At 41.2% G+C, this 23871-nt stretch overlaps 1 protein-coding gene across 8 annotated transcripts in view; it reads left to right on the forward strand.

Annotated features, from left to right (window-relative positions):
• The window catches only part of ARHGAP6 (Rho GTPase activating protein 6), a 338919-nt gene that overhangs the window by 271552 nt on the left and 43496 nt on the right, over positions 1-23871 (forward strand). For all 8 annotated transcript variants that reach the window (XM_052773837.1, XM_052773828.1, XM_052773831.1 and 5 more), the window contains one exon: positions 23253-23324. In XM_052773837.1, coding sequence (XP_052629797.1) covers positions 23253-23324 — 72 coding nt within the window. The remainder of the gene's footprint in view (positions 1-23252; positions 23325-23871) is intronic.

Here is a 23871-nt window from a genome sequence, read left to right on the forward strand (position 1 = left end):
TGGAGGTCAAGCCTAGCAAAGACAGCTGTTGTGCAATCATCTGCAAATCTGGTTTTCCTGTTGTTTCTTTCCAATTGTTGTATACTTACTTAAGGAATAACAAGGGACCACTGAATTCTCACCTTTGGCTGTGAGCAGAGGTACTGTGTGGTAGCACATACGCAGTGATGCCACAGAACTAGTTTTTTAATGAATCAAAGTTAAGCAGAAAAAAGTTGTCCAGTCTATGAAAATAATGGTGTGGGAAAGAACAAACGTGAAAGACATCAGCTTGCATAGTCATCAACTGTTTAGGATCCGCAGAAAACTCCTGCCAAAAACAACAAAGTCCAACTTACTAATTACAGCAGGACATCAGTTTGTAGCAAGATGGATACGATCAACTTCTTCAAGCCCTGCCACAGTGCCCCTGGTCCCTCAAAAATTGTTCCATCAATATTAAAACAATTTTACAGGGCATTCATAGGAGGAACTGGATACCTAAGGGCACCGCAATATTTTCTGGCAGTCTGAACTGCCACTGGCAGTTCCAGTGGGAGATGAATATATATATGGAGCTAATACCACCCAAGACAATAGAGTATACACATTCATAGAAACATAGAACAGTTTGGGTTGGAAAGGACCTTTAAAGGTCATCTCGTCTGACCCCCCTGCAATGAGCAAGGACACCTTCAACTAGATCAGGTTGCTCAGAGCCCCGTCCAACCTGACCCTGAATGTTTCCAGGGATGGGGCATCTACCACCTCTCTGGGAAACCTGGGCCAGTGTTTCACTACCCTCACTGTAAAAAATTTCTTCCTTATATCTAGTCTAAATCTACGCTCTTTGAGTTTAAAACCATTATCCCTTGTCCTATCGTAATAGGCCCTGCTAAAACGTTCATCCCCATCTTTCTTATAAGCCCCCTTTAAGTACTGAAAGGCTGCAATAAGGTCTCTCCAGAGCCTCCTCTTCTCCAGGCTGAGCAACCCCAACTCTCTCAGCCTTTTCGCACAGGAGAGGTGCTCCAGCCCTCTGATCATTTTTGTGGCCCTCCTCTGGACCCGCTCCAACAGGTCCATGTCTTTCCTGTGCTGAGGACCCCAGAGCTGGACACAGAACTGCAGGTGGGCTCTCACCAGAGCAAGAGCAGAGGGGCAGAACCACCTCCCTTGACCTGCTGGCCACGCTTCTTTTGATACAGCCCAGGGTATGATTGGCTTTCTGGGCTGCAGGTGCACATTGCCAGCTCATGTCCAGCTTTTTATCCACCAGTACCCCCAAGTCCTTCTCCACAGGGCTGCTCTCAATCCCTTCATCCCCCAGCCTGTATTGATACAGGGGGTTGCCCCAACCCAGGTGCAGGACCTTGCACTTGGCCACGTTGAATGTCATGAGGTTCACATGGGCCCACTTCTCAAGCTTGTCCAGGTCCCTCTGGGTGACAGCCTGTCTCTCAGGTGTGTCAACCGCACCACTCAGCTTGGTGTCATCTGCAAACTTGCTGAGGGTGCACTCGATCCCATTGTCTGTGTCAGTGATGAAGATATTAAACAGTACTGGTCCCAATACGGACCCCCGACGGATACCACTTGTCACTGATCTCTGTCTGGACATTGAGCCATATTGGGAAACTTTGAGCTTTGGAGAGTGAATACTATTTTTGTGTTCTCCTTGCTATTTCCTGCTGGGACTGCCATGAAAGGCCAACCATCTGCAAAAACCAGGGTCTCTTCCCAGTCAACCCAGCCTTCCTCTGCAAGATCCTCTGGAGTCACAGGCAACTTGGCACAGTGCTGCCAGGGCGTGCAAACTAGGAACTGTTGAATCTTTCAGGTTCGGATCACACACGGTTTTTATTTTCACAGCGTGTATATGCACAGGTAAATATATAATGAGTAATTGATTTTGGATATATTGAATCTGAAAAGTGTAATTTTAAGCATAAAAACTAAATAAGAATAATATAAGTTCTGGTGAAGCAACTTAAAATAGAAGAAACTTCAGAAAGTCAGGAATCCGGGTTCCCATTTCATCTCTACTGCTGGGCCCATCATTTCATGTATCTTTTGTTTCAGTTTGGATGAGAAATAAATTAACTATTCAGTTCTGCTATTCAGGTTAGATGTACCAGTGAGATTATTGAGAAGAGGCAAATTATTTCACGTCTGCATACTTGCTCTGAATGACCAGATGAACCATGAATTTTTCTGTGTTCTAAGGTATGCAAGGTGAATGAATAGCCAGTGCCATTGCGTTTTAAAATGTTGTAGTACCATCTGTCGAAGGAAATGGAGGTAATAGCTAGAATTCAGGTACATATAGTATTTAACTGTCCATCCTTTTTCTAAGTTAGCACCAATTTTGGCATATTGGAATAGGTATAAATAATAATCGTTCTGTCACTCCATCGTGCTACATCTGTGCTGGCACTTTGGTAGGAGAGTAAGAGTCTGCTGTATTCTTAAATTACTACAGGTTGGTTTAGGCCCTTTGCAGAGACACTCTGAGGTCCACCTTGTGTTCCCATCACTCTTGAATGGTGTGGAATGAAAAATGTATGGTAAGAGGGTCTGTACCTGTGTAGTCATCCAGTTGATTTTCTAACATCACAGGACTGTGTAAATGGAGAATTTCAAGTTTTAGCAGTGAGGCTGCTGTGTTTAACTGGCTTGAGCACTTTGGGCATAACTCCATCACAGCCATTTGTGCCTCAAGTTAAAAACAGACTGAAGGCTGTTAATCATTTTCTATTTAAAAAAAAAGTGACATGTAGAGCTAATACTGTCTGAGAAAGCTGGAGGAGCTCTCTAGGATTGGAGACATCCAGGCATAGAAAAATATGCTTTACAGCTCTCTTCTACTTCAGAGAATATCACATGAAAATATTAAGGAGCAGAGAGGTTAGTGGGACAATCTATGGATTAGAAAATATAGAAAGCTGCTTTAAAAGTTGGGATTCTTTGTGGTTCTTTGACTGTTCTTCAAAACTTGTGAGTGAATGACATTAGAACATACTCGTGCCTGCTGGGCATTTGCTTCCTGCAGGCATTGGAGTAATTACATTTACTGGCACGGGTATTGTGGAAAGTAAAAATTCATTGTTCTTGGGTAACAAGTGTTTGTGCCAAACATGCTTGCATTGAAGTTAAGTGAGAGTACAGAAGCATCTGCCTTATCTTTACAATCATTATCTTTACAATCACAATCAGGCCTTATTGGTTGCTGCTTCATAATGTTTCAGTCCTCCCATGCTCAGAACCCCCCTTTGTTACAGCAAGTGCAGTTAGTTAACCCTTTTAGGGCACATCTGGCTATTCCCACACTTGCAGAGGAATGAGTAGAATGTAATACCTCATATGCAATCCCTCTCCTCCGCTGTGTTGCAGCCATTAGCGTTAATGAAGCGCATTACTGACATGTCTTAGTTAAATATCTTGTGGTCACAGAGAGGGGACCACCTCCCACAGGAATTTATTTAACCAGCATGTCATTTAAAATACACTATGATTACACTGCAGTAGGCAATTAGAATGAATTCAAATTGATCAAGACGTACTATTTTTATATGTATGACAGAGATGCTTGAGGTTTGTTTCTTGTTCTCGTTTTTTCTGCCTCATATCCGTCTTTCAGATTCTGTAATCAACATCTTTCTCAGCTCCCATGTCACTCCCTTATCTGCCACCAGTAACTATAGCAAGAATCATTTATCCTCTCTGGGTTAGTGTGTTAAGTTGCAAGAGGCTATCATTTCCGAGCAGAGCATTACACAGTTTGTCCATCAACGTAATTACTCTGTGAAAGATTTTTAATTTGTTGCCTGATGCTCCGAATGGCACAACAGTATGATTCTGGTGAAACTTCTTTACAGCTGCTGTTTAGAATATACTGTGTTTTTCTCAGTTTCAAGGAAGTCAATCTTCTCTTTATAATGGGAGGAAAAAAAACCCTGTGATGAAATTCATTTCAGATGTGCATACATTTTGGCGACTTTCCAGTTGTGTATGTCTTTGTATGCAAGTAGTGAGGAAAGAAATGAACCTTTTACACCATGTCTTCACAAAAAAAATTGGTAACTCAAGTCAGTTAGCTTTTTCAAAGTAAAACCAGGATCAAAGCAGGAGAGGAGCTCCTTTTTTTTTCTCCTCTGTTCATAGGCTCCAGGTAGCTCTTGAACAAAAGAGGTATTGAATGAGGCTTGTTTGGAGCGGTTTCCTAAATACCTCATGGTTGTAACTTTCCTCTCTTTCACAGTCCTGTCCCACTTCACTGAGCCTGTGTTTGGGAGCACTGGTAGGCACTGCAAGGCTTTATCAGTTAGAGCAAACTGAATTAGGGCTGGAGCCCTAATTCAACTCCTCGGGCATCTGGCTGGGTTTTAAGGTACGATGTGAACCTATTATTAGGGACTTGAAGAGGGTTTGGGAGTTGGGGCTCACAGTTGCAGTTTTGACCTCTTCATTCAAGAAGAGACTGTGACTGTTCATGTACTCGCCAGCCCCCAACAGGATATGCTGCTGTCTTCCCAGCTTTGGAACGGGGCTGGAGGAGTTGTGGAGGGAAAGGATAAACAAGGAAAAAAAAGAAATGCTCAATGGTAATTCTGAATATTGCTTAGATAAGTGTGCATTTACCGGTAGGGCATGCAAATATAAATGGCTGAGCTGCTTTTTGTGGTTGCTCATTAAGAAGATAAGTAAGGGGGAGACACAGGGATGATTAGGAAGTAATGAAGCATGTATAAATACAAGTGTGGAAAAAAGAAAAGAGAGGATGAGAGGATCACTAGAAAATAAATGCTATCTGCAAACTGTTGAATCTGCATGGCCTATATTCTGAGACACGTATAGGCACTGACTTCTTGTTGTTGTGAAAATTGGGGGAATACCTATCGAGAAGTGGGAAAAATATGTAGGTATGTTCTGGGTTTGTGTGGCAGGGTTTTGGCAGCAGGGTAGGGTCCGCAGGGCCGGCTCCTGTGAGAAGCTGCTGGAAGCTCCCCCGGCTCGGAGCCGGACCCGCCGCTGGCCCAGGCCGAGCCCGTCAGTGACAGTGGAAACACCTGTGGGAGAGCAGATTTAAGAGGGGAAACCTGCAGGGAGTGGGGGATTGGGATGGGAGAGGAACCCCTCTGTGGGTACCGAGGTCAGGGAGGAAGGCAGGAGGGGATGCCCCCGCAGCCCACGGTGAGGTGGCAGGCTGTCCCCCCCAGCCATGGAGGGGAGCGGGGGAGCAGATGCCCACCTGCAGCCCGGGGAGAGAGGAGCCCACGCCGGAGCAGGGGGATGGATGCCCCCCAAGATGGCCGGGGCTCCGTGGGGAAGCCCGTGCTGGAGCAGGCTGGGACTGAAGGACTGCAGCCCACGGAAAGGACCCACGCTGGAGCAATTCGTGAAGAACTGCAGCCCGTGGGAAGGACTCACCTTGGAGAAGTTGGTGGAGGACTGTCTCCCGCGGGAGACACCCCATGGGGGAGCAGGGGCTGAGTGCGGAGTCCTCCTCCCCCTGAGGAGGAAGGAGCGGCAGAGACCAGCGGTGGCGAGCTGACCCAACCCCCATTCCCCAAAGGTGTTCTGAGGTTTGGTTTGACTTCTCAGTATCCTTGTTTTGATCTGATTGGTAGTAAATTGATCTTGTTCCTTCCCCAAGTTGAGCCTGTCTTTTGCCTGTGCCCATAAGTGGTGAGTGACCCCTCCGTGTCCTTATCACGACCCACCAGCTTTTCTTTATATTTTCTCCTCATCCCACTGTGGCCAGGGAGGAGTGAGCGAGTGGCTTCATGGTGCTTTGTTACCAGCTGGGCTTAAACCACAACAAGGTACTACCAGTGTTCAGAGAAGTGGACATGCTGTAGCTGAATTGTTACAGAAAGCTTGAACATCCCATGAAAGTCCTCAAAAGTATTTTTTGAAATTGGCTTAGAGGTGATTTAGCACGTGATTAAGCTCATCAAACTGTAAGCTGACCAAAGACTTGGAAACAGTGGTTCATGCTAAATGACGGTGCATCTCAGTGAAAATAAGGGCCAAACTGGATACTCAGCAGATACTTAGAAGTTTGCAATTCTGCCTGTTTGCTGCTTTTTTCTTTGAGCTAGCAAATTGTCCAGATTGAACTATTGGGCCTGGATTTCTCGTATACTAATTTCTCATTTCTTCTTTGAAAACTCATGTGTTGGAAGGGAAGGACAATGCAGGGATGTGGATACAGGAGGAATGGGTAGGATCTGTACATTTTCCAGGCCCAGTTCTCTCCAGCACAGTGTGTCCTGGGGCTGCCATGTGCCATAGAGCCAGCTCCTCCTCACCTCTGTGAAAGAGGCCTCTCTGCTGTCATTAAAATGGTGTGACAACCACTGTCAGCTGAGTCCAGCTATCTTTGTTATTCGTATAGGTTGGGTGAAGTCCTGACTTTTCATCTGAGTTTTGACCTCTCCTGATGTTGATGTTCATGATAGGTACCGCACTCCTGAGGAACTTTTGTTGTTCTCGGTAGTGCAGAAGCATAGGAGCAATATATGTTTTCTCATGGATTTGTTTACCTGTACAATGACAAGCAGAAATTTGGCCAATGTCTCTAGTAACTCAGATGGAAATGGCATCTTTGCTTCTGATCTTGGCAGCAAGTTTTTGACTTCTGATCTACCTCTTTGTATAGAAATAGCCACATTCAAATCCCCATATATCAATGATGTTTTGTGTTTTATGGATTTTCTTATTTGTTGTAACTTTGTCCTTTGTGACAGCACAAGTTGGGACGTGTTTTCTTGATGGTGTCAACAAAGAATAATGGAGAACAGTTGATGTTTTCACATGAATAAATCTCTTGCCGTTCCAGAAGTCACTCAGTTATGTTTCTCACTGGTAATACTGTCCTATGCTGTAGCCACACAGGCAACGTTGCTGCACAGTAAGCCTCTTGGTATAATTAGGTAAGCTGCATTATTACTGCATTAATAATCTAGTTGCCTGCATTGCATTGTTCTGGGATGCAAAAGAAGCATGTCATGTATGTGTCTGTGCAGCAAAATAGAAAAATCATGTGCTGTTATCACACCAAATGTAATCTCCAGAACTCTGGGGAGGGGTTGTGGCTAGTAGAGGACTTAGAGTTATGAGCATGTCAAGTCTTGTGGGCTAGGAATTTCCCCCAGGGAGTTTCCATCCTCCTTTCTCTTGCCTCTTCCATAGCCAAATACAGATGGGCTTCTTGATAAAGGGGAAGAACTGATGCCTCAAGTTGGGTCTGAGAAAACAATTTAGCAGGTGCTGTCGGCTACTCAAAAGTGTATAGGATGTTCTGCCATTGAATTTCTTTGAGAAGTTATAGGTATTGTTACTCATGTCTGTTTAATACTGCTTTTACTTTTATAAAGCAGAGGTGTCACCAGTAGTGCTTGTTACCTACCACAGCACTGCCCAAGATCACTTTTAGAAGAAAACATTCTATTTATTCTTGCCCAACCTTGGCTGCTGGGGCTGGGATAGAGCGTTGGCAGGAACCCCTTGGGAAGAGGAAGAAGACATTGGCCCAGTGGGGAAGCAAGGGATCTTAATAGATGATGGGGAAGAAGCAGATACGATTTTCTTTTTACACAAAATTGCTGTAACCTATTCAGAGACTTTATATTTGTGTTATAAAAGCATGCTACACGTTGCCACTTGTGATTGATTATTTTGCTTTTTGTGGGTAGGTAGTCTTTTGTTGTTGATTCATATGCTGCCTCCCACTTTGGGAGCACAGGCTGCCTGCCTCGCAGTCTCAGCATCCGCAGGAAGAAGAAACAGTAAGGAGGTAATCATACTGGTCGGTACCCATTTTTCTCGCACAGTGATTGTGCACTGGTTCAAGCATAGCAACTGAGAGCACACAGACCAAACTGCTCCCTTTTTCTCTCCCCACCTTGTTAATTGTCAGACAACAGTGGTGCTTCTGAGAGTTACCAGGCTAAACTAGCAAGGTGGTGTAAAGGCATGTGTATTGCCATTGCCTGCAGAGTGCAACTTGGACTCAAAACTGACTTCAGACACCAAAGAGAGAGAACAGGCACACAGAGCGCATATCTGCTTGTGTGTTAGCTTTGTTTTGATTTGTTTTGACAAGCTTGGGGCAGCCTATGATTATTCATTAAGACATCAAACAAAAGTTGTGAAGCTTTTTCACACATATCAGCCTGGAGACTATTGTTTTACAGCTGCAGCTGATTATTGCAGCTGCATGTTTGAAATTACCTACTGGAAAGAAGTGCCTTTCATGGGCGGATAGTAAAAAAATAGAGAGGCATGTTTATTTTTCTTCTGAAAGGTGGTTGTTGCAGTAGTTACAACTAGGACAACTACCTGTGTTTATATTGCACTCATACATCAGAGCTCTAGCTATGAATCAAGGCTCTGTTTTGATGTAGACAACTGTGCAGTGGTTTTGGCCACCAGAACTTAGTCTCAGCACAAGTTGGGGGCAAGGGAACAGTGAGTGAGACTGAGGATGTGTGTGGATGGGTTAACCGCTGAGGGGCTTTTCAATACAGGAGAAGTGGTGACCAGCAGGATGAAGCCTGCCTGATACGGTCATTGCACCTCAGTTCCAGAAGGGTTCAAGAAATCAAAAGACCTGCTTTTGAGAGAGCTGCCCCTTGCCCCACTGATTTGTGAATTTAAGTATCCCCTGAATCCTATAAGAAGTATATGGGCTCAAAGAGTGGATCATTTTATAGCTGTGTTTAATCTTAGCTTAGCAGATCTATCAGCTTAAGGTAGCATCAGCAGATCTATCAGTTTAAGCTTGCAGAATTGATGAGGCCTCTTGATATCCTAATGTTCATCCTGAAGTAGATGACACATTCAAAGTAACTCTTGAAGATGGGGAAAGAGAAGATACTAAAAGGACTTAGAAGGACCAGGAATCAGAAAGGGTTCTTGTGATGAAGAAAGTTGTGGGACTAGTCAATTATGAGGCACTGAGGTAGAGGAAAACGAGGTATTCCCTTTTATTCTCCAAAAAAGGGTAAAGAAATGAAAATTTATGTTGAATTCTCATATTAAAGTTTGTAAATATTAATTTAACGTGGATGGAGTAGAATTTCAGTCAGCAAGGGGAATATATTATCTAGGTTTTGCACAGACCTTTACAGAATCTCATTGTTTTGCATATTAGACATTTTTGGTTCTAACCTCCTAAATTATTTCAGGCCAGAATTTCAGATGTGAGAAGGTTGATACAGGAGCTTTTATTTGTGTGTGCACTAGATCAGATTTGAGAGGCCTGGGCTCACTCAGTTTAGAAGTTCTACCAGGCAAGAACCCTAGAAGTATCTTATTTTTCATATGTCATTCTTTTCTTATCATTAATAATAACGAATCCCAGTATTAACCCATGTTTCAGTAGAGTATTACAAGGATGCTATCAAACTTCATTTTTTGTAGGAAGACTGTTAGCACAAGAGTTCAGCCCCGTATCTTCAAATTGACGTGGTGAAATGTCTTTGTTCCAATCTCATCTTCAAAATACAAGATTGATGTATCTAAGATTGAATATTGAGGTTATGTGTTGGCCCAGGAGTATTAACAGATCAGATGCAACAGATTGTAGTACATGCAGTAGGCTGGGCTAAGGCCAGAACATCCATCTCTGATGAATTATCTTGCTTTTGTTGGCTTGGGTCACAACCTTAACGTTATGTTGATGTAGTGTTTTGGTTTTAACATGCACCACGTACCGAAGTCATATTTACGCTTTGGTACAAGTGTAGCATACGTTTACGTTGTACCTTGGGTTTATTTTAATGTTTCTCAAATATTTTGGAGAGAAAATCCAAAAGTGAGCCACAGAATTTGTCTTCACTTTCCAGAACTGACAATAAACATGTTACCTAGCTATTTTAGCAAGTGTACCAAATGTAATAAAAGAGATTAACTGCCTTTACTAAGACGACTGTTTCCTGTGTTACTGTGTTGATGCCACCTATGACAAGAATGTATATCCACACAATTTCTTATCGTTAACAGCAATTAGGTCATACACAGTGGCCACTACACAGTAGTTTCAGTAATTACAGCACATGTTCCACTTTCTGAGGGAATTGATTTTTTTAGACTTACTGGGACATTTGGGGAGAGAGAAGGTAATCCTTTTATTGCCAAATCTAGTTCTCAGTTCATTCGATTAGTTGTAATGAATATGATCGAAGGTTGGGTTTAGAAACCTAAATGCAGTCTGGTTATTTAAGGGAAGATACTGCTTATGCTGTTTGAACGTGTGCTGTTGTACGGTTTTGCATGCAAGTTTTTCAGCCAGTTCCACCAGGTGTGTGACGCTGTGCGTCTGCTCACATGAAGTGAGCATTAGTCTTCTGTAACTTGCCTTAGTAAAGTGAATTTGAAGGAGCGGGGCTGGATAAGTGTGTGATTACAGACTGAGCGCTGAGTCAACCCCATCTCTGCAATGAAAGAAAACATACATAGTTGGGCTTTCTGAATTTTTATTGTTCATTGGTGCACTTTGCCCCCAATACGTTCCAGTTAAGCTCTGAATAAAAACTGGAATTCAGAGTTACGCGTTCTCTGCTTCTTGTTTATTTTGGCAGGGAGTAGTTTTTTGGATCTGTTTTTTGCTTACGTAACTCATCATTGTATTTCATTATTCATTTTCCTTAACACCAAGAGTGAATACGATTTTTATCTGGACTTGCATTTTTGTGAGGGCTCCAAACTGCTTGTTGTTTTTAATCACTGACCATGTTATATACTTTGCAGGCTGTTGTAACGGTGGAAGGCATCTAAGTAAACTGTAGCCTATACTTTGTGGAGCTATGGGATTACAGACTGGATGCTTTTGAGTTGGCATCAGTATATCTTTTAAGCAAAGAGGCTTATTACCACCCATCCTATTGCCAACCTCTGCCAATTCTTCTCATATAAATACTCTCTCTAACATGATCCTGTGAGTCCATGGATTTTCTTTCAATATAGCAGCGTTCATGAAGATTGTATTATAGACAAGCAAAACTGTGAGCTAAATTCTGCTCCTTTATACTACATTAGTAAATCTTGGATATACTGTATCAGGCTTGCCATATCAGACTTGGTCAGAGATGAAAACTGTGTATCTTGTTGATTTTTAGATGGAAGCTTCCCCCCCCCCAAATTCAGACTTTTCATGGAAACATGGATTTTTCTGAGGATTTTTTTTTCCTCCTGGGAAAATAAAAACAATATTCCTCAGTCTGGAAAAAAGAAAATGAAATTGACTTAATGTTTTAAGCTGGGAGAAGTCTCAGCTGCTGCAGGGTAGAGGTTGTAAGAACACGCAGCCTTGCACTCTGCTACACAGGAGTTTGTCAAAGTGAAGGTGATAGGAGCTTTTCTAGGCAGGGAGATAAGCAAGCCAACAAAGTATTCCTTTTATTTTTTTTCTCCCAATAGGGAAATTTGTAGAAATGTCTTGTTGTGATTATTTTTTTTTTTTTTCAAATTTGACTTTTTGCCACCACTAAGACAAGAACAAAATAGAAATACATGAAGCTTGCAAGAATGTAATTTTTCTAATGGTAGAACAGGGGAAATAATTTATTATCTTCAAAACTTATGAAAGTTTTTAGTGATCTGTTCCTTTTTAAAATTTTGCTATGAGGCAGGTTTTTTATAAAAGACTGTATGTAATGCTCAGCAAATTGATTTCCAAGATTTTCTTGTATCACGTAGCAGGTTTTACATGTCTGTTTACAACAGGAAGACTTTATTCAGTATATCTATTCCATCAGTTAGAGACAAGCTAATATTTTTAAAAGCAAATGTTTTTACTCACTACAAACAGAAAAGTTTGCCTTTTTAATAATTAATTTGTATTTTGGTAAATAGCTAGGAGCTTTGATCGAGAAGCAGCATGCATTTTCTTCAGTGCTATATGAATACAGAACAGAAGTAGAAAATGCTAAGCTTCTTGGTGAAATCAATGGCACCGTTAATGTGAACATGGAAAAATTAGTGCATAATGCAACACCTTTAAAGGAAAGATTTGTGTAACTTCCAAGAATCTACCTGTTGTGTAGGTGTAATTTTTGAAGGCGGAGGAAGGGAATGGGGACAGGGATGGATGTTGAAGGAATGCTTTGCTGCGGAGCTCATTGAACAGGGGTGCTGAAAGGCAGGAGTCTTTCAGTGGGTATCACAATGATGGGAAGAGATCTTGCTGAAACTCCAAAGATAAATAGGGAAATATTATGATCCCCATGTCCATATACAAATGTCATGAAACACAGTTACTGGAGGTGAAATCATGACCAGAGGTCTTCATTATTAGGGCAGTTGCTTATTTAGATGCTGACTGTTGTGCGTTTAGGGTACTGCTCTTACAAATCCAGATGTGGAGACTGCTGCATGCATACATTTGACATGCAGTCCTGTTGAGCTTAGACATTACTTCTGAGACATACAAAAATTCCTATCCAATGTAATTTCCTTAATAGCACACTTGAAATAGCTATTGACTATAAGTATGTATAAATACATTCAGTATTTTGGCTGTATTAGTGTGCCACATGGAAATCTCAGCTTCCGTTTTGAAATGTTAGTCATGACCATTGGCCGCATTGAAAAGTTCAAACACATGGCCTGAGTGAACCAGTGTTAGGAAGCAAAATGCACATACAGAGGCTCTCAAACACTGTTTTGCAAAATTAGGTGTATTTGATTCTTTTTGTTTGTTTTCTAAATCTTTGTGAGAACACTAGTGTAACAGAGGTATTCTTGATTGTGTTCTGCCACATCTGTCCCTAGTACTTGATGTAGTGCTGGCCCTTTGTTTCTGAACACTCAACTAGGCTGTCCTGTGCTTTGCAAATAATCCACCTAAGTGTGTTGTGATTCTATAATGACTTAAGATTTTGTGCTTTATTACAATTCAAAGTCAAAGAATAAATACCAAAAAATATATCCCATGTGAGAAGCTTTTGAACCTTTATTAAGAATACTGACATTGCAGCCTACTAATTTCCATGTTCTACTTGCCTTTGGCAGAGCTTTGCTTTAATATGTGTATTCTTCTGGTGTACATCTTTTAAATTTCATTTGAAAATCAGGTTTATTTCTGTTATGTGTGTTGCTCCTTTCAAAAGTGCATTAGGGAAGTATTTCTGATGAGGATTTCTTCTTGCCTTAGGTAGGAGAGCTAGTTTCTAAAGTTTCTTCAAAGGCATGGTTTCAGTGGAGTTGTTGTGGTTGGTGCCAGAAGTGTAAGATATGTCTCTCAATACTGATTAGGAAAGATAAGGTGACTACAGATTGATTTATTTTATCAGAGCTGTGGTACTATATATATCTTCGTATTAGGCTTTTACACTGAAAAGGCTACCTCGAGATTTAATGGAGACCTAATCTCCTGCTGAAGGTTTATAAGAATAGATTAGACAAATGTCTATGTGACTATTTCTGTGCAGGAAGTTGACCCAAGTGTTCTTTGCAGAGCTCATCATGGCTTTTATCTGTGTGGTTTACATTTTCAACACCTGTTCCTGTTTATTAATAAAAAAAGTATGTAAGTTAGATGATTGATGATAGAGAGGACAGATAATTATTACAATGAAACATTAGAAAGACAATCCATTGGTCATTTTTCAAAAGGAGAGCATCTCAATTATTGGGGCCATCAACCTGTCCAGTGAGAGACCTTCTGTACTCGGATTTCACTTCCTTGCACTAAAGGGTCCCCTCTCATTTCATTTCTTCATCAAGGCTCTGAGCAGGAATATTGTGGACTAGTTTAATTAGTCCTGGAGGGAGCAAGTTATGAAGGCCGTTTTTTTTTCTTGCACAGCTCCTTCTTTAAGGTGAAAGTCTGAGGAAAGACTTGTACGAAGGGTTCATAACAACAAAGCGATGGTCAGAAGGCAGCGGGGACCTGGATGCCCCGAACAACCTCTGTGACCACCGGCGGGTGCCCTGAATTCCAGAGAGCTGGGGGAATTTCCTCTTCGTTTGAAGAGCTCGACCCGTGCTCGTGCCAAGAGCAACCCTCGGGGAAAGCTCTAAGGGAGATGTAAAGAAACTTGGTTGCTGTTTCACCTGCCAGTACAGGCGTGCAAGCCAGTTTACCAACACACAAACAGTTCAGTGCCGGCTAAATGCTGGCAATTTAATGTCTGATCTGCCCCTAGCCCACCCTGTGCTGTGGGAATTAAAGGCAGTTCTCCTCCTTATCAAATCAAGAGTCACTTTGACTAGAAAAGGCATCAAACTACTCTCCCCCCTCCATATTATAAAATGACTATTTAGGTAACCAGTGCCAGGAGACAGTCAATTTTCCCCTGCCCCCAGTGGACTAAAGGCAGTTTTAGAGCTGTTATTTGCATTTTTCCTATCTCAAACTACACTATCAAGGCTCCTGTTTGTTGTTTGTTTGGGGTTTGGTGGTCTGATTTTTTTTTTAAGTACAGCTAAGATATTTTCTACTACTGTAGTTGTTTTGATGTAGTAGCATAGACAGTTTTTGACCTATTTTACTGTCAGTTATCCCAAAGCAGGGGATGTTCAGTCTTTCTCCAAGCTTTTAAACCTCTGCTCATCGTCGTGGTTTCTGAGTACCTTCCGTGTAGAGAGAAGGGCATCAGCAAAGTCCCTGAAGTACCACAATCTGTTTAAGTTAGGATCTTACCTACCTTTTGAGTGCAGGGAAACTCCTGACATGCTACAGATACCGCTACAATGTGAAAAAATGCAGTGTCTATATTTTGTCTTGCACCTGCTACTTCACATTACTGTTTTGTGAATCCTGTCATCAGTCTCAGTATAGCAAATACTGCCTTGAAGTATAGAAGGAGTGGTTCCCTCCAATTTCAGTATACCTGGAGACATTTTTTACTTCCAATATTGACACGAGGCATGTGGTCCATCAAAAGACCTTTCTGGAGAAAAATGTATAGCAAGTTACCCTTTGGCCCACTTTCTTTGTTTGGGTTTTGTTGTTGTTTTGTTTTATTTTATTAGACTACTGTGATTTGGGACTTGCTATGACACAGGAAATCCTTTGCTAATGGAGGCACTGAAGCAAGCAGAGCTTTGTATTAGTTGAGAATCTGGCTCTGTCTGTGCACAGGGAAGTCAGACCTGGCATCCTGCATCTTTAGCTGTTCTCCCTTTCCAGGGATCCACCTGCTTTTTGGTACTCTGCAGTGACAGCCACAGAAGGGCACACAAGGGCATTTGGCCCTTCCTTTGTAATCCTCTAAAGGCTGCCAGGTAGCTTCACATGCTTGTTTGGGTGAGTTATTTCCATCGTCCCTTCTATATATGGTGGCGGCAGCAGTTTCCCTCATCCTAGCATAAAAAAAGGTTTGAGCAACTGTTTATTTTCATGTCAAAATGAGCTGGTTTCCTTAGGTCCAGCTAAAGGTTTAGCAAACACCAATAAGCTCCAAAACAGTTATAGTTTTAGTGTTCTGATTTTTCATTTCCTCTGTAGAACTCACTGAATATCATGTTCCTCAGAGTTCATGTAATACGGCCATTTTAAATGTATGGGTAGGTTAAAAAAGTATTTAAATGATGTAAAGCTGTCTATTTTTTTTCACTCCAGTAATGCCAAAATAGCTGAAAACATTTTTTTTTTCAACTTTACGAACACAATTGTCTGTAGTCAAGAGTCTAAATGGGAAAAGATTAAAGGATACATTAAAAAATCAAAAGGGAAGATAGGGAACTTTATTCTTGGTTTTGGTGTGGTGGTTTGAAAAATTCTGAAATAATTAAAAATTCTGATCTTTTAGGGATATTTACACATGGCATGCACGAACTGAAGGCAGGCATCCTCTTTGTATTCTCTGAAGGGTTGCTTTTGGTACAGCTGTTCATCTGTAGGACCAGCAGCTTCCTGCAGAGCCGGAGGGCAGTGGCCTGGGGCAGGACTGGAAAGCGGCTCCTTCCCAGCTCTTCTCCGCGCAGGGGTGGGCTCTGCTGACAGCCCCCTCCCTCCGGCTGTGGCTTCTGCAGCCCTGACCTTGCTCCAGAGCCCGAATCCCGTATCCCCGATCTACGACGGTTTAGCTCTCACCCTTAGAGTACGTTGCCCCTGCATTTGCCCCCCAGTTACCGCACAACAGAGAATCATGGAAGAACATATTTGAAAATACCAAAGTAGTTAATCATATTTCAACATATATACTTGATATACTAGGGAAGGTGTAGGCAAGTGGAAGTGAAATGCTGTGTTTTCTTATGATTCCTCTATGCACAGGAATTGACTATCTGAATTAGAACATTGCCCAAAGTAAGCTTTTTTTTTTTTGTGGAGAAGGGTGCATACCTATCTCATTACAGTTATAGTCTATATCTGTATCCTGCTGTTTTCCAACATGTAACATGTTTTGTTCAGCAAGTTGGGACATGACTCTTTCTGATAGGAATAGACCTTGAGAATAAGGTTCAATAGAAACGGTGTATTTTTCGCTTGTAACAGATTTGATTCTGGTTTGGAACTATGCTTTTTAGATGCGTTTTCCTAAAAGACAGGATAGTCTACCCATAATATGCTCAGCTGGTGTAAATTGATATATCACCTTTGCCTTTAGAGTAGATGTGCAGCATCAAAACTCTATTAATACCTGGCAAGCAAATTATGGAGGGTTGGGGTCTTTTTGGTTGTGTGTTTTTTTAATTTGTACCAGAATCACAAAAGGTTATTGTAAAGTGTCATTTGATTAATAAAACTCAGGTCCCTGTAGGGATGCGGCTTTCTTTTGAAGCAGGTGAGGTTCCCAGCAGTTTTGCCTTCTAGGCAGGTTCCATGGGAACTTATGAATACTTCCTAGATAAATAAATTAATTCATATACCAACATGACTGAATTCTTACAGTTCCACAGTAAAGAGATTGTGTATAATGCAGGATTTAACCTTCCAGCTGCTCCATCACTTAAAGTTGCACATTTGGACTTTGTAATTCCTCCATGTTTCATTTTAACAATCAGTAATGCCTTAGCCTAAAGGGATTGAAGCCCACACTGAAGAAGATGCACTGACAGCAGGTTACCGAAGAGTCTGATGGGACGAGGAAGAAGAGAATGAAAAGCATACTTTTGTCTGATGGTTGTGGGTTTTCTCAAGCGGTGGTATTGTATACACTGTGTATTGCTGAGAATGTAATTTCCTGCACAGTTGGCTTTCCCACACCTCACCCAGTTTCTCACCATTGCCCTGAGGAGGGTTTGGGTCAGGCAGGGCTCCTGCCCAGAGGGCTCCAACACTCCGGCTCCCGTTTCGTCCCGCCTGTGCGCAGCCCGTGGCGAGCTGCAGCCCTTCTCCCGAAGAACAGGCTTTGGCTTCAGCTCTGCCCTTTTCACGCTGTTTCTTCTGCCATAAACGCATTCAGTGGGAACTTCCCAGAGAGGGAAATGCTGAAGCTTGTTTGCTGCATCAGAGAAAGCAGCATGTAAGAGGGAAGCTGCCTCCGGGCGTGTTTGTGGTGCCTGTGGCGGGCAGCCCGAACCCGGCTCCGTGAGCTGAGGTGAGCACGTGTGAGCTGGCTGCCACCTGGAAGGTCATGGTTGCAGCTGAGGGATGCACTTGAACAAATAATGGCTTTTCTTCCATCAGCTGCAGGCTGTCGAGCACAAAGGAGTGCTGATTTAAGTCAAAGTGAAATAAAGAGAGCAATGTAGACCATAAGGAGAAGCAGTGGGAGAAACAGGGATGTAGTCCAAGGCTTCTGAAGGAATATAATAATCTGCATCGCTGATGGAGATCTCCTTGTGCGTGTACTGCTGAGGATAGGTGAAAGGGAGAAAGAGAGTGGTGGGAAATATCTGTAGGCTCAGCCCTTCTGTTTTCATGTTGTTTTATGTGCCAAAATCTGTAGCCCCTAGTTCTCTGGTTGCAATTGTTTACCTTTCATCTGTGCTGCAGCTGGCAGTGCTTTGGAAGTTACTGTGTGGGGACAGGGCATTTCAACAACAAGTTAATCTAAATAAATATTTCAGAATGGACATTTATAGTCACAGAAATGGCTAAGTAAAACCAGCACTGTCGTCTTCAGTAGAGCAGCTCCAAGTGTGCCTTCAGAAGCAAATTTGCTTTGTATAGTGACCCAAAGAAGCAACTTCAACCACAAACACAGTGCAGCTCTCAATGAATGATGCACAGTCTCATCTTTATTGTGCTCTGTCAACAGAATTTAGCAGTGTTTTCTGATTCCAGAGGCTCTATTACTTGCAGTACTGTGCAGGCAAGAGAGACTGTAGCTTGACGTTCAGCTCGCAGGCTGAGTGCGGGAGGCTGGCGGCTGGGAAATGTGTCACCCTCGATGAGTGAAGTAAACCAACAAGTCCTCAAGAGAGGTCAGACTTGGTGCTTTGTGGTGCCATTGGTAGTAATTTTCAAGACAAAATGGATTATGCTTTTAGAAAATACATTCTATATTTTTTTTTTCTTTAAATGCAATTAGTTCCAATTACTAATGCCTATTAAGGGGAAATGGCCATTAATATAAATACTATGGAGAAGTATTTTAGAAATCTCACAACTTTTTCATCTGTTTCTGTTTTGGTGAATGAGCTATGGGTATGATATTCATCTCCCACATAAGTCCTCTCCTTATACTGTGTGAAAATAACCTGTAATTGTCGAACACGACAAATTTTCTTCCCTAAATGGACAAGAAACACAATTCTTGTAAGAAAAGGAAGTTGCCAATAGATGGGGAGGGGAGTTCTTTTTACTCAGTAACCCCATAAGCAACAGAAGATCTCTTTTGTCAAAAACCCACTGAGTTAAATGAGTTTAAAGTCTCTGTTTGAATTTATGAATTTTGTTTTTGATTAATGAATAAAGTGTCCTTGCATGTAAGTAACACAGAAGGAACATCCATTCTTATAGATAATCCACAAGCCCATGTATAAGGAAGGAAAATGCTGAAGAATCATATTTTTGTTATAGGTTCAATTCAAGCTTATTGACAGGGTACTTTCCATGATCTGAAGCCTAATACTATAATAGTGTCATAAAAATGACTTAGAAAGCTCAGGTGCTGTTGTACCTCTTACTGCATTTATATTAATTATGAAAAACATACTGGATTAGGGCTTCACAGTATAGTGACTATTAAGTGACATAATATGAAACTGGTGGCCAAGAGTTCCTGAGTGTTAACTCCAGGTGTGCCACTATCATCTTGAACAAATTCCCTATACCTAATCTGTGATGCTTTTACTTATGCTGAGCAATACCTGTACCTACCAAATAGACTTGTTGATTTCCGTAACTTTGAAACGAGTAAAGCAGTACTGGAAGTGAGTAATAGTAACAGGATTCAGCCTGCACTCTCTCTTTGAGTCATATGTGGTGTTGGTAGGTGGTCTTGTGCAAAGCAACAGAGCAATCTTCCATTAAAAAAAATACAAAGTTCTTTCTTTCCTTTTTTTAACTTTTAGAGCTGAAATTTGTATATCCTCAGCATGAAAATGGCTGCTTATTACCTAGTTTGTAGAACCATGGTTTCACTTAGAGTGAAATTTAGGCCCTGAAATGGGCTGTATAAAACCTGGGATTTGAGAGTGTAACTGCTGATTAAATAGTGTTAGTGGTGACACTGCAGGTGAATTTCAACCTTAACCCAAAATTTCAAAAATAATAATCTCAGAATTCAAACTCCTCAATTCTTGTCCAAAGTCGGTGTATCAGTGCAAATACTCTTATATTCTGTAGGCTGTGGTTCGCTGACAGAGTCCTAAAAAGATGACCTAATTTTTCAAATAGAAAAGTCTTTTTGGCATTAACTGAACCTGGAAGTGCTCACCACTTTGGAAAAACAGGTCATGTAGCAATTTAATATGCACTCAGGAGTTTGATTCTAGACTTTTGGTCTTTTAAATATTCATCATGCTAGTCTTAATATATAGATGCCCAGAGAGTGATGTATGTATTGCAGTGAAAAATGCAGTGAACGCGTAAATTAGTAAGCATTGAACAAACCAAGTTCATCTCTGAAAAAAACTGATCTATACAGCTGTCTGGGTGGGTGTTTGTCAGAAAAACCAGAATGGGTTAACAAAGAAAAAAAATGCAGCTTCCTTCACTTTGACAGTTGTTGTCTTTTGAGTACTACTCTCATCTTGCTAATATTCTTGAGTGGAATCTGTTGGAGGAGCAATATATTGTTGATCTATAGAAACATGACATTAAGCGATAACTATATACACAAAAGGCTGGATAAAAGCCCAACAGCATTTATCACTTTGTGGTTTAAGCATTTCCAAACTGCGAATTAAAATAGCAGGCCGTATTTAATAGCATTTGGGGCTGATACAATACTGTTTTGCATAAATATTTGCTAATTAATTTTAAAATGTACAGTAGGTATTATGCATGGGTAATAATGCTTTGCCTGTTTCCTAAGAATGCTTTGGATATTATATTCTCAAAACACGCTGCAAATGGTAAGTGCTAAGTGTTATTATTATGAATTGGGTTCATTTAAGGCATAAAACTGCTAGAGTTGCATAAGTCTTTAAGCACGTTATGAATATTTCAGCAGTATTCATGCGTGACGTAACCCAAATCAACAGTCATTTCAAAACATATTTATTTTTACAGAATATAGATTGTAATTAATCACGTCTTTTGCTGGGGCAGATGAGAACTGGAACTGACCTCACAGCTCTTGGGAGATCCCCTGGGCTTTAGCTTTTCACTGAGATTCCTCTCAGTCTTATTTTCATGTACAACTCTTTTTTTCTCTTGCCATGGGGTAAACTGTAAATCTAAATGGCCGTAGTAGCTCCACTGCCTTCAGTGGAACTGCACCCATTTGCCCAAGGTAAGTGTCTCTCTTCTATCGCTCTGCGATCTCTTTCTTTGCTCAGGAGTGCACAGAGTGGACTCTCTCCTGTATTTTCTGATTTGTCCATCTCCAGAACTGCTTCCTGCTTCTTACATTCCTCTGGGCCTGAGCATCACTTGTATCCAAAATTCAAGATTTGCAGAGACAAATGGACAAACATTGTCTCAGCCTGTCACTTACTGAGGAATTACTTCACCGATGGAGTTGAAAGAATCACCCATTAAGAACAAGGTTCATGAGAAAGCATTGATAGTTTGGCCCTAGAAGCTGTAAACCTGTTCTCCATGTGGATACGAGTGCCATTTGTTCCTGTGTTTAATATTGAATAGCACTCATTTTTTGTGTATTTCTGTTGTATTTCACTTTGTAGCACTAAGACACTCCAGAAGTTGCCATTGTGTAGGTATAATACCAAAACACTATATTTTACATCTAATTTCGACTTTTGTTCTCATTTTTATGTGTCAGTAGACTTCAGGGGAATGTCAGAATATCAATAAATGGGTCTTTGGAGAATAAGCCTCTAAGACTCCAAAGAAATGTAAGTCATTTATCAAAAGGCTACTGTGAAGCAGTAATTTGAATTTATAATATGAAAAAAAATTTGAAAATTATTTTATATATATAAAGCCAGAACACAGCGGTAGTAGGGAACGCTATGAAAACAAGTGGTACTGTCAGGTGTATGTAGGCAGGCTACTGACTGTTCATATTGCCAAGAGGTCGAAGAAGAATTTCTGTAATAAACTCAGTCTTATCAACTGGAAATGTCAGAAGGTGTGAAAAGACTGGGCATATTAATCAATCGAAGTATGACTTTGAGTTATGAACTTGTCATGCGGCTACAAAAAAGGAAAATCTAATCATAGACCGTATCAGGCAATAAATTACCACCATTACATTGCTGAACTCTCATCCGGAATACCTTATCCATTCTAGTCAGCCTTATTTCAGAGAGATGAATTCTTACCGGAGCAGGTGCGGAAAAAGGAGAATTAATATAACCAACAAATGACAATCTACCTCAAGAGGCAGGAACTGAGTATTACAGTTAAGTGAGTGTTGGGAGCAAATATACTCTAAATAAATGCAGAGTGCAAGTGTGTGAGTGGAGTACATCAAACCACAGTTACGTAAGTTAAAAAGAAATGTTAATTTTAAAGTAAAAGGATATTAACTGGCTATGAAAAAGTCAGAATTTGTCCAGCTGTCTGTTAAGTAATGTTCTGGGCATGGCTTTCAACAGGAGTTGAAGGAAAACTATGGGGAAATGGCTTGTGTTCTCTCACAACCCCTAATTGCAAAGATGAGAGTTAATCGACAAAGATCCAATTCACTCCTCTGTGGTATGTTCCCTACTGTGAAAGACCGCTTAAGACACTGGCTTACATAACTAGAAAAATGTGTTGAGGCAGATTATTTGGTGACCTTCTTACCATAAAGGTGAAACACAGATACGATGTGTTCGGTTTTGAGTTTTTGCCATATTACAAAACCAGTAAGGCAAAGGTATGTGTTCATTGGCTTTTAGCCAGAGTGGTGCCTATGTTAGCGTTAGTATTAGTCCCTATGTTAGACCCTTTATATTGCTTTGGAACTTAAAAAATTCAAAAGGTACAAGTTAAAGCAGGCCCATGTCTTAATCCCTGGTATTTGTTGAGACCTAATAAATAAAATGCATTTTTGTTGACTTTTCATTATAAAAGATGCTGCTGAAGGAAATAATGATAGCCAATCTTTTTACATAATTGGTTCAAGAATGAACCTGCCTACACTGTTGCTTAAAATCTTTGGTCCTTAATACCTTAGTGAAAACTTGGATGATATATAGGGTGTCAGAACAATAATTTCTCTGCGACTAATCCATGTGAACCAATCTAGACATGCTGTACCAAACTGCAAGCTCCCAGTGTGAGTTCAGATCAGATGGGTCACGTGAAGGTGGTCAGCTATCACCCAAGCGGTACAACTGGTATGCAGAATTTATCCTGGAGGTTAGTAATCCTCCCTCTCCAAATACTACCTTCGGCTCCGCACCTGAATCACAGTCTTGTGACAATGGATGGGAGCTAACCAGTACCTTTTCGGTTTATGGTACCTTGCTATCAAGAGCATCCAGCAATAAACCTCCATTGTTAAGTCTTCAAAACTAGCTTTCCATTCTGCCACGTGGGCTGTGTGACCACTCGCGTAGAGGTGCCCAGCAGCATGCAGAGGGGTACGTTTTGGTTCACCAATACAACCTCGGCATTTGGGTGAACAAAGCAGCACTCCTTCGGCCTGAAGGACTGTGACAGACCCTAGCCTTTGTGAAATGTACCCCACACCCTTCCTGACTCCAAGTGCCATGGCCATCTCACTCTGTGTTCCTACAGCTTGTGCAGCAGTTTGTTCAGCATTCTTTCTCTTCACTTCCTTTTTTTTTTTTCTTTTTTCTTCTTACAGATGGACAAAAGAGGAAGAAATCATTAAGAAAGAAACTGGACTCATTAGGAAAGGAGAAGAACAGAGACAAAGGTAAAAAAAATGAGTACGCAGTTACTGATTGGGTCTTAGTTTTGCATATGAGATTTCTTTAGTCTTAAATGAATAGTTTCCGGAGTAGGAGAATGTTACTGAGCTGAGGTACTGCCTAGGTATTTATTTCCAAGTTGAAAAATACATCTTATCTTTTCTATTTGTCATTCCTATAACCCAGATCTCTTCAACTGAAAGCTTATTCCTGGGAGAAAAGGAGGAGTTAAAGGACTGCATCTTTTCTTCACTGTTCTTTCTCCCCATTTTCACCATCCAGTGCAGAGTGCAGTCTGGAAAACACGATCCAGTTGTTTACCTGCATTTGCACTCTCCTCTTTCCGTTTGTAAAGCACATAAACCCAGCCCTGCCCAAGCAAGTCAGTTGGTTTGCTTTTCTTTTTTTAACCTTATGAAAATAGCCGTTGTTTAAAATATATAAATGCTTCAGTGCTACTGATCAGTTGGATTTTAATAGACTCCATGTGACATGGATTTACAGATATGGTTGTACTCTTTTGTTTGGACACTAATCAGCTTTATGGGCTGG

The sequence above is a fragment of the Harpia harpyja genome, chromosome 22 (assembly GCF_026419915.1).
Source record: "Harpia harpyja isolate bHarHar1 chromosome 22, bHarHar1 primary haplotype, whole genome shotgun sequence".
In the NCBI taxonomy this organism is placed as follows: Eukaryota; Metazoa; Chordata; class Aves; order Accipitriformes; family Accipitridae; genus Harpia; species Harpia harpyja.